The following is a 14,052-nucleotide window of genomic DNA, read 5'->3' as shown; positions in this document are numbered from 1 at the left end:
ACGTTAACTTCAAGGTGACTATTTTGTTTGATTGTCCTACTCAACCGCAATGATCATCCGTCCAAGCGGGGGAATTTTGTGGGTCCCACTCTGGTGTATGGGTTTTATTTACACTGTTCATCCATTTTTCAGGTCATTTTAAGAATTATTCCAAAAATGAGAAAGATTCAAAGCTCAAGTGAATCACACGTAGGAAGCAGAGGTGATAATGGCACTTGTTCATAAGGTTATCTATGGAGGGAAAATACAAATATCAGTTTCATCCAAATCTTTTGTAGCTCTTAATAAGTTTTTAATAGTGGCCATTCAATTCCCACCGCTGATCCACCTAATCCTTGGATCTGCCTCATTCTTGAGCTCGTGCCCTAAAATGCTCTATAAAGATGGTGATCGAATGTCAACCATTCAAAACTTACTACGGTCCACAGTAATGCCCCATAACTTAACTTTTCCTTTCCATCCAACCCGTTAGTAAGGTTCAAATGACGTGGATGAAGTTAAAATACAAAGATAAGCAAGATATAAAACTTCCGTCATCCACAAAAGGCTTTTAATAGTCAGTCACCACTGTTTTCAGTTAATATACTACCTGAGATTTAAATATGCTTAAGTTCTAAGACCTCTCCTTAAAATAATATGTAAAAATGGATGGCTGGTGTGGATATACATCAAACTCATCGAGTTGGGCCCCATACGGTAAGGATAACACCCACTAATGTATTACCAGGATAACAGCTAATCTGCTCCCACCATCCATTTTTTTTGCTATCTTATTTTTTTCAAAATTGCAGCATATCCAAAGCTCTAGTGGACCACACCACAGGAAATGTGGGGATAATAATGTCGTACAAGGGAAAACACAAATATAAACTTGATCCAAAACTCCTGTAGTCCTCGATAAGTTTCAACGGTAGGCATTCAATCCCCACTATCTATGATGTGTGGTCCACTTGAACTTGGGATATACTTCAACTGTGGAATCATATCCTAAAATGAGCTGGAAAAACTGATGGACGGCCTAGATATTTAACATATATATCAACTTGTGCTCTGACGGTCAGGGCTGACCTTCTAAGATGTAATCCGGGACTCGCTTTTGTCTCCTCACGTTAAGAACCGTATCACCCTCTTATCCTAATTCCGTTACGAGCAGCTGCCTACTCGCGAGAGTTGCCGTCCCTATCTTCGAATCGCAGACGTTAATCTAGCGCATCAGAGAAAGATCCGAGCCGTTCATCAGGTGGGCCACCCTTTATATTTGTTGAATGGGAAAAGCCAGGCGAATCCGATCATCAGGTGGGCCGCACATCATAGTTTCCAAAGCCCAAAAGCAGGCAAATTGATCATCCATTGGTCAAAATTGTCCTAATTTTAGATTTTCAATATTTGGAAGGGTGGATTTGAGACACATCCACATTGACGGTACATTGACGGTTGGAAGATGCTTTTCAATATCGAACGTCCCTCCTAAGTTCGCTTTGCGTGACAAGATCCATCGTGCGTCGCTAGCCATGGAAGACGATTGGGTGGTGGCGCTGTGGGGCCCACCTTGATTTATGTGTTTTATATCGACACCGTCCATCCGTTTTTTCAGCTCATTTTTAGGGCATAGGATAAAAATGAAGGATGATCCGAAGCTCTAGGGAACCACACCAAATGAAACGGTGTGGATAATGACACCCATCATTGAAAATAAGATATTGTGGCAGAATCATTCTACAATGACAATCCTAACCTTTGATTTTTGGAGTTGTTCTGGGCGGTTGAAATTTTCTTTTCATCATTTTAAATTCATCTACAGATGGAGATGGACGCAGACATCCGTTCAGCGTAATGTTTGCCCGTTATTGCTTTACGGTACAAAACGCCGGACGGTTCTGATACTCAAACAACTCAATATCTTGTCCATAGCGTGTGGCGACACATGCTGAATCATGATTCGCGACAAACGGAAAACGAACTCCTCGAGGAGAGCAGGACGTGTACAGATAGGAGACGCGCGACTACCATTCTCTCTCCCGGCAAACATCGGTACTACCAACTAGAAGAGAGTCTCTCTCACATGGCTCCCTCCAGCTCCATCTTTCTATCCCGCGCGATCACCATTTTGCGGAACTCGTTCACCTCCATCTCCGTATCCCGCGCGACTACCATTCTCCGCAACACCCTCGAATGCCTCTTCAGCTTCGTCCTCCTCCGCGACCTCGTCCTCTGCCTCCTCTTCCTCTACTGCGGCCTCTCCCCGACCACCGTCCGCCTCGACGAACGCACCTCCGTTCGTCTCTGGGCCCCCATCCGTCCCCGCCGCCGCAAGCCGAGCCTCGTACTCATCCACGGCTTTGGCGGCAACGCCCGCTGGCAGTGGGAGCACCAGATCCGTCCTCTCTCCAAGGCCTTCAACGTCTACGTCCCAGATCTGATCTTCTTCGGCGATTCCTCTTCCGATGGCGACGAACGGTCTATTGAGTTACAGTCGCGATGTATGGCGGAAGCTCTAAAGAAGGTTGGATTGGAAAGGTATTCAGTTTGCGGGATTAGTTATGGCGGTTTTGTGGCGTACGGTATGGCGATGGTTCACGGGGAGGAGGCGATTGAGAAGGTGGTGATTTTAACGGCTGGGATCTGCGCGACGGAGGAAGAGAGGGAGGAGATGAAGAAGAGGAGGAAGGGTGAGAGGGATATTATTGAGATTCTGATGCCGGAGAGGGCCGAGGATTTAAGGGCTCTGATGAGGCGATCGATGCATAGGCCACCGTGGATCCCAGATTTCGTGCTGCAGGATGTTATCCGGGTACGGCCACTACCCATCTGTTTCTGGTTTTAAGAAAAAAGCTTTATACTCTGGCAGAGTGTGATGGATGATACGCAGCCACTTAAGCTGCACAAATGCATGTCTGGACTGATTCCGGCAGTGGCTCCTCCAGTACGGTTGGTGCTCTGGGCGCAATATGATTACGTGTTTTGATCCATGCCGTCCATCCATTTTTCCATCTTATTTTAGGCCACTAGCCCAAAAACGATGCAGATCCAAATCTTAGGTGGACCACAGCATAGGGAAGATTGGTGATTGAACGCACACCATTGGATGGGCCATATTTGTGTTTTCCTTTTGACCTAATCAACCGGTTAAAAGGCAAATAAATACTACTGTAAGCACTAAGAAATTTTTAGTATGGTTCACCTGAGATTTGGATCTTCTGCCCTGGAGTGATATGGAAAAATGGATGAACGGCGTGGATATAGAATACATACATCAAGGTGTGGGCCCCACAGTAAGGGCCGCAACGAATCCACTAGCATGATCCGGATGAACTCATCCAGTCTCGTCCAACTCGAGACATCGAACCCGATCGGGTCCCATCGGGTCCGAGGCAAAATCACATGGCGCCAGGTTGATTTAGTCGACATTTGAGTCATGGATTTCTAAAACTATGGTTTTTCAATTTGACGTAAGATGTCAGCTGTCCAAATTCAACGGCCATGATTGGTTTAGATCATTCCATACCAGGATTAGGTGCGGCCCCAGCCTCACCCAAGACAGTGCAGCCCGAACCGTGGGGTCCACCACACCGTCCATCCGTTTTGAAAGATAGTTTCAGAGCAAGAGCCAAAAAACGAAGCAGTTCTAATTTTCAGGTGGGCCATACCATAGAAAACAGTGGTGATTAATCATTAGTGGGCCACATGAGTTTTGGACCAAGCTGATATTTGTTTTTTTGCCTTCATCCATGTTTATGTGACCACATCAACAGGTTGTATGTCAAATGAACATTATTGAAACATTACGGTGGGCCCTATAAAGCTTTTAATAGTGATTACTGCTTCCTATAGTATGGTCCACCTGAGAATTGGATCTTCTTAATTTTTTAGAACATGCCCTGAAATGATAAAATAAAAAAAAATAATAATAATAAATAAAAAAAATGGATGTGTGGATATAGAATACATACATCAAGGTGGGCCCCACAGTAAGAGCTGCACTGCCATGGATCAGGCCGGGCCGCACCTAATCGGCTCGTGCTATGTATTATCGGTTGCTGAAGACGTACTTGGGGGCATGGTTAGGAAACAAAGACCATTGGGTTTAGTGTGGATTGTGGGATATTTTTATATTGAACGTGGACCATTGACAGTGTAGGAATATCCGTTGATCTGATTATCTGACGTGTCTGACCTGAGAAATCCCATTATGGATATTGGATTTTTTACCCGATTATCTAAATAGCTCTAAATGGGTTGGATAGGAATATTACCGGAATCCCAACACCAAGTTAACCCCAGCCACCTAGCTGGTGTCAAAGCTCTATGGGCCCGCCATGATGTGTCTGTTTTATCATCTAAATCTCAGGTAACAGGAAAACAGCGTTGAAAAAAAAAAACAAATTACTATCAGCTTGATCCAAAACTTCTGTTCTTCTAATTTCTAAAATGTTTTCAAGTTTACTTTGGTTTAGTCCACCTGAGATTTGGACCTGACGGTGTGGATAAAACAGCTAAATTATGGTGGGGCCCATAAGAGCTTTGAAACTGGGGAAAGAATAAGGACCAGATGCTTTATCTTTGTTAAAGTCAGTGATTTTTTGTTCAAATGCTTTTGGATTTGTAGCTTGATATTTGTTAATAATGTTATGATTATTATTATTTATTTTATTTTAGTTATTTCTATTTTTTTTTGGAATTCTTGTGGCAAAATTCTTCCAAGATTTGAATTTTACCAAATAGTTTATAGAAATACTTTTACAAAAGAGAATTTATATTATTATCCTTCTTTATTTTCTTTACAATAATAAAGTGGAGATATGCCGATCAAAATATCTAAATTCAAGTGGAGTTTATATTATTATCCTTCTTTATTTTCTTTATTTTCTTTACAATAATAAAGTGGAGTTTATAGATACGACGTTCAAAATATCTAAATTCAAGTGTAACCCATTTGATGATCATGGTGGGGTGCATACGTGGATGGGTTGGACTTTACACCCATACCATGTGGTCCCCACAAGTCTCGACTTTCCTTCCTTTTTAAAGAAAATTTAAATGAGTGCATTTTTATAATTTCGTGGCCAAAAAACACCTCCATGTAATTTTTATTCCTTGAAGCATTATTTGGTTAGATACAAATTCTTTGGGAAAATCTCTTCATTTTATTATGTATTTTATTTATTATTAAAAATTTAATTAGATGTTAGTGGGATATTCAATTTCTCACTATCTTATTCCAAGTTTGTTGGTTAATATCTGTATTGGACTTAGATCAGAACCCTTACATGCATCTGATGTCAATATTAGAGGTCTGTTTGAAAAGTGTCATTAAGAGTTATAGAATTGCATTTAGTCCCATGCAAATTCCGTTACGTATTTTAAAATGATGAGAATGATTGAATTAATTCATATATCATATCATCCATTCCAAACAAAAGATTCCATGGGATTTCTGGGGAAATTTGAAATCCACTAAATTTGTGGGTCTTACATTAAATCATGTGTTTTATCAAAGCCGTCCATCTATTTGCGCCCTTTACGCCTAACATTCGAGTTGCATATGCATAATGTATTAGTTGTGAAATCTTATCCATTGATTATAATTCCATGATCCACTACACAAAGGTTTCACTTACTAGGATGCTTTTCCCATAGGAAGGACTTGATCCTGAACATGGGATTGAACCATCAAAATACCACTGTATTTCTAAACATACAATCATCGTATGATAATTGTCTTAATTTCATCTAATGCATTTTCATACCATTTAATCCAACGGTCCAAGCATGCTAAGGATTTTAGAACATAAGACCCATTGTTGCCAAACTACTGGATTATTTCTCTTTTTAGCCATGTGCGTAGCCGCAAAAGTTTTGAATTAGGTTGATATTTATGTTTTCCCTTCAAACAAGTCTATGTGACCTTCTAAGCATGTTAGATGGCAAATAAACATCACCGCAGGCCATAGAAAGTTTCAACGGCAAGAGTTGGAGCCCTAGAAAGTTTCAAGGTTAAGAGTTCGATTCCCACTGCTTCATATGGTGTGGTCTACCTTAGCCTTAAATTTGCCTCCTTTCTGGACTCATGTCCTAAAGCAATCTGTCAAAATAGATAGACGGCGTGGATAAAATATATAGATTACGGTGGGCCTCATAGAGCCCTAACATGACCTGATGGTGGTAGTACCCAATTTGCGCCCTATGAAGAGAAACATGTCCAGATTCCACCCAACAAAATTCTTAGTCGGTGGATGTAATATGCCTGTTAGTGGATAAAATATATAGATTACGGTGGGCCTCATAAAGCCCTAACATGGCCTAATGGTGGTAGTAACCAATTTGCGCCCTATGAAGAGAAACATGTCCAGATTCCACCCAACAAAATTCCTAGTCGGTGGATGTAATATGCCTGTTAGTGGATTTGAACGTAGGGCTACATCACATAAAAGAACAACTTTACTGAAAAGGCACTTATCCATAGAGTTGTACATGAACTGAGTTCGCTTGGTTAACTCACATGACTCGACTCGGCTCGAAACTGGGTTTGGTTCGGTTCAGAGGATGTTTTCCAACCTCTGATGCGAAATCCTCCCGACCATTCCTCCTGTATGTCCCCGGAGTACTCAATTCCCAGGGCCTTTTGACTCCCGCCGGAGATGAGTGACGCACGGTCCCTGCCTTCCCGGACGCCATGTTTAATGATGAATGAACTTCCTGTTCAGTCTAACTGCTGACGGCTTGAGTCGAGTGGAGCTGATTTTTCAGAGCTTGAAATAATTTCGAGCCGAGTCTAAGCTCAACTCAACTCAGCTCAAAACTTGACTTGGTTCGAATTGATTGGACCTGGATTGAGTTCAGATGAAACTTAAACTTGAACTCAGCATGTAGTCTTGAACTTGAACTTGGCTCGAGCTGGCCTGAGTTGCTTGCCGAACCGAGCCGACAAGTTTTAGACAGGGTTGCCTGCTGGCCAAGCCGATCTGAGCTGGGCCAAGCTCGACTGGCCTGGACCCGTGTATAGCGCTACTTGTCAGGGGCATATTAGGTGAGACAGCGACTCACCTAAGATGGTGCGGCCCTTACTATGGGGCCTACCTTGATGTATGTAACCTGTATCCACGCCGTCCATCTATTTTTCCAGATAATTTCAGGGCATTATCTTTAAAAAAGCAGATCCAATAATCAAAGGCATTATCCAAAAAATAAAGCAGATCAATGATCAGGTCCATACCATAAAAAATCAATGTTGATTCAACGTTCTGCCATTAAGAGCTTCTTAAGGCACATCATAATGTTTTTTATAATATTTATTTGCCATCCAATCTATTGATTAGGTCACATAAGCCTAGATGAAGGGTAAAAAAATATTAGCTTGATCTAAAACTTTTTTAGCTCATTAATGATATAGCGACACTGTTTCCTATGGCACGGTCCACCTGATAGTTAGATCTACTTCATTTTTGGAATAATGCTCTAAAATGATATGAAAAAACAGATAGATGGTGTTAATATAAGATACATGCATCAAGGTGGGTCCCACAGTAAAAGCGGCACTTCGGGGTCTCAGTCAATCCGTTCACTGCTTTGTGGATTACGTACGCCCTGGCCTCACCTAAGACAGTGCAACCTTTATCATAGGACCCACCTTGATGTATGTATTATATATGCATGACAAATCATTTTAGGGCAATACCCCCAAAAATGGAGAATATCCGAATCTTAAGTGGACCATTCTATGGGAAAGAGTGGTGATTGAATACCCTACCACTACAAACTTACTAGGGCCACTGTAACGTTTTCATAATGTTTATTTGCCATCCAACCTGTTGATAATGTCACATAAACCTGGATGGAGGCTAAAATAACTATTGGCTCATTAATGGTCAATCACCACTGTTTCCAAAGGTGTGGTCCACTTGAGAATTGGATCTGCTTCATTTTCAGGTTCATGCTATAAAATTATATGTAAAAACTGATAGACCGTGTGAATATAGAATACATACATCAAAGTGGGCCCCACCCTAAGGGCTACACCGTCTTGCGCGCCGCGGGGATGCACCTATCCCTACCTATACACCCATCCATGGCATATTTGGTTGCATATGCCGAAGTAGCGGGACCCGCCGTAGAGGCAAGTAGCTCCAAATTCAGATAGGTCCAACGACACTGTTTGTTGAATTTGGACCGTTCACTTATTTTGTTTTGACCGTCCATTAGATGCCGGCCAACCTGCCAGCGGCTTTGGGCTTATGATCCATCTACAGCTGGTCCCACCATTTTGTGTCCTTAATATAGGAACATTTAGGCCACGTGTGCAAGTAATGTGCGCTCGTGTATGAATCATTGCTACCTGCAAGAGCATCAAAGATTTCTTTTTTAAAAAATAAAATAAAATAATTATATTTTATTTATTGTGTTTTCAGGTGATGTACAAAAAGTATAGGAAGGAGAGAATGGAAATGCTGAAGGAATTGCTATCCAGGAAAATAGAAGGAGATAGGCTTCCCGTTCTTAATCAGGTGATCACGTGGCCCACCCTCTTCTCCCAACTTCTCCCTCCCACGGTACCCGTGGAAAACATGTTTGGTGATCACGACCGTTGATCGGTGTGGGCCATCTCAAAAGAAGGGGATTGGGTTTTGGTTGCCATCCAATCAGTAGCACACAAAAGTAACCATTAGCTCAAAACAGAGCAACGGTCCGTATCAAGTTCGTCACTGAGCCAGCGTGGGAAGGACCTTGTATGGCTTAGATCCACACCGTCCATCAGGTTCGCCAGCCGTATTTGGCCTCAATGCAAAGTCAGGTGGAGCATACCACATAGAGCAGCTTGCCATCATTCCTAAAACCTCTAATTTCACGTGTGGTGGGGTACCTGAGCTTTCGTATAGCCTGATTTTTTTGGGGCGCCTCATCCTGATGAGGCCCCTCAGATGAACGAATTGGATGGCATGTAAACAACACGGTGAGCCCCACACACAACTAATGGTGGGCCTCCCCATACCGGCTGTTATGGTGTGGCCTGCCTGACTTTTGGAACGGCCTGATTCTTTGTTCCATGGTGAAGATGTGGTGGCCCATCAGATGGACGGGGTGGATCTCATGCGCATTCTCCACGTGGCAGGCACGACTACGTGTAGCTATACAAACTAATTACGTTGGCCTGGCCTTAATCTGGATAAAGCCCAGCCCTCTTCGGTCCAAAGATTGAATGGGCCCCAAGCTTGAATGTGTCCATAGATCTGATAGGTCAGCTCCGGTGGGAACGGGCTGACTGATTGAACTGTTGGGCTGGGTATTTGGATAGTGGGCCAGTCCTGCACGGGCCTATTCCTATGATGGTGGGCTGGGGTTGGGCTTAGGTGTTTCTACGGTCAGCTTCACTGTGTTGTTTATGAGAATAACGCATCCACTGTGGGGCCTGTTAAATCAACGGTGTGGATGGCCTAGAAATGGGCCCCACTTGTACAAACTCAAGAGTCGATGATATGTGCATGTCCTCGCTCGAGGATCGTGTGATTCCTTCCACAATTCAGTAGCTCGTTCTTCAGCGAGCCTTTTAAAAAAAAAAAAAAAAAAAAACACCCACACACACCGCCACACACTCATGCCGTAGTGGGATTTCAGAGCAGGGACCCTTCTTCAGCGAGCTCGACATGAGGCCGGTTCATCTGCAAATCCTTGTGGAATGAACTTATTCTACAAGTGCTGCATTTGGGGCCCACTAGGGAATGTGTGCTTGACATCCAACCTGCCCATTAGGGTTGCTCCGCTGTTAGATTTGGATGCCCCAAAAATCAAGCCGATCCAACCATCATGTGGGCAACAGGTGAATTTGGATGGTTGTCTATTGTTTCCTATGGTGGGCCTATCATGTTATGTAGATCCCATTGAAACCGGGCATTAGATCCCACCATGATGTTCGATTTCCCCCAAAATCATTAGGCGGGCCTTTACTTAGCTAACAATCGTCAACCATCCAAACCTTCAAATTCGAGTGGTGGCCCACATTACGATGATGGATGGGCCTGACCTTCTGGATGTCGCACGCAGGACTTGTAGATGAGCAGACCTCATTCGGGAATACAAAAATGAGAAGTGAGAACTAATGCTCCTTAAGACGCAGCCGTTCTTTCCAGCCAACCTACTATCTGTGGATGAAATCCATACCATGCAAACGGTAGGGTCCTCCACGCATATCAATGATCTCTAAAGTCAGGCGGATATTCTCATCAGATGGGCCACACTTGTACGTTGAGTCATCCTGTTGGCTGTCCGTTATTTCGAATGGCGTGGCCCCTTTGATGTCTGGAACTGTCGGAAGCTTGGTGGGGCCTACCGTGATGTCTGTGATAGATCCACCCGTCCATCCCTTTGGCCAACTCATGGTAGGACAGGAGCCTAAAAATGAGGTAGATACATAATTCAAGTGAGGCATAGGAAAGGAAACAATGGGAATTGAATGTCAGCTTCGAGGGGCCATAGAAGTTCTGGATGAGGCTAATATTTTTGTTTTTTGGGTTAGTTTAAATAAAAATCACAACATCACGGTGGACCCCACAGGAAGGTTTCAACGGTAGGCATTTCCCTCTACACCTTTTCCTGTGTTGTGTACCATTTCAGTTTTAGATTTCCCTCATTCTGGGCCTCTTGTATTAACATGAGCTGACAGAAGGGATAGACGGTGTGGATATATTGCAAATATCACGGTGGGCCTCATCTAGCTTGATCGTTTGCGGACAATCCACGAGATCTTTTTGTTCGGGATTACCGTTTGTATGGTACGCAAAACCCGTAGCGGCGAGAATAATCAGTCTGCATACCAAGTTAGAGTAATCTACGTACAGTGTACGGAAACTTTTCCATGCAAACAGTTTCATTTGGACTATGTGGCATCCAATTATATATCTCGGCCGTCCATTAGGTCTAATTCACTCTTCATATCTTGCTTTAAAAAATTCATAATGATCAGGTGATCCAAAACGTCTAGTTAGTGGCATGTACAATGGACGTAGCAGATTGTTCGTAGAAGATGGGCCAGACACGGCTTCTTAAAATCATCCTACTCTGTTATAAGAGCATGAGAAAAGCTTACATCCACATTTCCTTGGTATATAGGTAACTGTTCATCTAGTGGATAACTTCCAACCTATGATGTGTTGGCCAAATCCAACCCGTCCAATAGGTTGTCCCTACTATGTAATCATATCATATAAAAATCAATACCATTCACTTATTATGGGCCACGAAATATTAAATAATGTATTACCACTGATAAATAAAAAATTATAAGTATGGTCCTCTTGATCAATATATCGGACCGATATTTCATAAGGTGATCCTCATGGTGGGGCCAACCTATTCTACGGATTGGATGTCACAAGCACCAGACATGTTGGAAGTTATCTACTCGGTGGACAGCAGCTTATTGTCCAACTGGTTGGATGTGTGCATATCTCTACAAGCACTCTGCCTAGCGAGAGCTCTGCTAGGCCCACATGCGTGTGCAATGAGTACTTCTACACGCCTCCCCACTTGGCAAACGTGTGTGAGATCCAAGCCTTTCATCAGACTTGTCACTGGATGCAAACGTCCTTCATCGAAATTGGCCTCTCCACAATTCAATTTTGCTACGGTTTCGGAGCCAATGGATGACGATTTGGGGAAGTTATTCTAAGACTTCTAGCATTATGGCCTGCTTGATAAATGGGCTACCCTGGAATTGTACCAGGGTGAATCTACACTGTGGGACCCACATAATGGACGGCTTGGATGTTATACATGTATGCCAGATTCAACGGCCCTAACCTTGCAAAGGAAATGTTTTGTAGTTGTACTTGTTGTGTCTTGCGTTCTTCTCTCTTTCATGAATCAACGGTTCAAAACAGAAACTGACAAATGGGTCCCATGCTTTTGAAGGAAACTCTCATTATTTGGGGTGACAAGGACGATGTGTTCCCATTATCCATGGCCCATCGATTAAAAAGGTACGGATGCTTTTCCACAACGTACCAGTTTGCAATACACGTGCCAACCTGGCAACCGTGCGAGACATCTAACCGGTCCATTAAGTGGCCACCACCATGCATCATGGACGGTTGACCACGTGACGGGCCACACCATAGAAAGCAATGGACAACCATCCAAGACCTCCAAATCCACATGTTGGCTGCGTGGCGTGATTTACGGGCATTCACTTTCATGATCGGAAGATATTATTGGACGGCTTGGATGCCATATACAGACCCTTGTGGGCCTATCTGCAGCAATGTCTCCAAAAGCTTCTATATGACACCTGGAATGACTAATAATTAATCCTGGCGGTCCATTTAATAGTACCATTGGGAGCAAGCCAGGCTGCAAAAATTACGGCAATCAAGATAATCCTAACCATGAGATCAATAGCATATGATATGGACAGTCAAAACTGAGCAACGATATAAGATAGATTCGCATCTATTCGATAGATCTCAGTTTGGATTGCTTATGATTCCAAAGAAGCAATTTGATTTGATGATGACAATCATCCGATCCATCCATGGCTCGTAAAAGAGGATGGTTTTAAAAGATGGCCCACACTCAAAGTGTCAGGATCTTTTCATCATGGCCAGATGCCTGCGATCCTGACCACAGGAAGTCTGGAAGCTATTTGGGGCCCGCTGATTTGTCCGAGAGAAATCCACCCCGTCCATCAGTTTCTGCAGCTCATGTTAGGAAAGAATATCTGAAAGGAGCGAGATTCAAGACTTGAGTGGACCACACTACAGGAATCAGTGGTGATGGAAATGCCCACCATTGAAACCGTCCCAGGGCTCACCTTGATGTTTATATGCTATCCAAACCGTTCATAAGATCATTTTAACCAGGATGAATTGAAAATTCAAATGTTAACCTGATCCGAAGGTTTAGACGATGTGCACTCTATGCTCATTAGTCTGATCGACGGTTTGGATTTCTTACACACATCTCTGTGGGGCCATGTGGTGTTGCAGGCAACTTGCGTCCGCCCCCAGTGGTATAAATGGATGAGGGTCCACTTCGACGAGTGGCCATGCCATGTGTCTCTGTGGGACAACGGATTATGTGGTGTTGCCAACACCACCCTCACCATGATGTGTTGGGCACTGTGGGGCTCAAATAGATATATATATGTTTTATATCCACACCGTCCATCTGTTTTTCCAGCTTATTTTAATGCATGAACCCAAAAATGAAGCAGATATGAAGTGCAATTGGACCACACCATAGGAAACAGTGGGGATGATGACATCCACTGTGGAAACCTTCTGGGGCCCACCGGTAATGTTTATTTGTCATCCAACCTGTTGAGATCGTCACTCAGACCAGGATGAAAGGAAAACACATATCAGCCCGGGCCCTGTGGAAGATTTCAATGGTGAGCGTTCAATCACCATTGTTTCCCATGGTGTGGTCCACTTGATCTTCAGACCAGCTTCATTTTTGGATCCACAAAATAAATTGAGGTTAAAAAACGTATAGACGGCGTGGATATAAGATACATGCATCACATTAGGCCTTACAGTGCCTAACACATTGGAATTTCCATCCATTCTGAAAGGAAATCTCATCAAAGCTATCCCAACTTCAATGAAACAGGCATTTGGGAAAAAAATCAAGGCTCGAGATCATCAAGGACGTTGGTCATGCAGCTCAGTTGGAGAACCCTCGGATGGTCAATGATCTGATCAAACGGTTCATATTGAATTCACATTAACCATGCATGGAGATGAAGATCCAGTAAGAAGAATCCCTCCCATGCAAGATCCAATCTGATGTTCGATTGTATTGTATCTTCCATATACCAGCAATAAACATCTATCAACATAAAAGAGAAACGATCAATCTGACCGTTTGTCAGTCCCGCACACACTTCATGGGCCAGTTTGTGAAAATCACACCAATCGGATTATTCTAGTTTCAATCCGTACCATGCATTGTATTGCCCTAATATTAATCACTTTGATCATATGATCCTAGCCATCCAATCCATGGAAGACTGTTGGGCATGGGAGAAAGATGCCAGCTTTGAATGGATATGATCATGTCGTC

At 43.2% G+C, this 14,052-nt stretch overlaps 1 protein-coding gene across 2 annotated transcripts; it reads left to right on the top strand.

Moving 5' to 3' along the window:
- The first annotated feature begins 2,017 nt into the window (after positions 1–2,017).
- LOC131227638 (uncharacterized) lies at positions 2,018–13,845 on the top strand. 2 transcript variants are annotated; one of them, XM_058223441.1, is made up of 4 exons: positions 2,018–2,791; positions 8,406–8,501; positions 11,902–11,969; positions 13,600–13,845. In XM_058223441.1, exons 1-4 carry the CDS (start codon positions 2,063–2,065, stop codon positions 13,715–13,717), a joined length of 1,011 nt encoding a protein of 336 aa, XP_058079424.1. In that variant the 5' UTR covers positions 2,018–2,062; the 3' UTR covers positions 13,718–13,845. The 2 variants fall into 2 exon arrangements, with proteins under 2 accessions (XP_058079424.1, XP_058079426.1); XM_058223443.1 differs by lacking the exon at positions 11,902–11,969.
- Positions 13,846–14,052: the final 207 nt, after the last annotated feature.

The sequence above is a fragment of the Magnolia sinica genome, chromosome 15, assembly GCF_029962835.1.
Source record: "Magnolia sinica isolate HGM2019 chromosome 15, MsV1, whole genome shotgun sequence".
Taxonomy (NCBI): Eukaryota; Viridiplantae; Streptophyta; class Magnoliopsida; order Magnoliales; family Magnoliaceae; genus Magnolia; species Magnolia sinica.
This window is presented reverse-complemented; position numbering and strand designations above follow the sequence as displayed.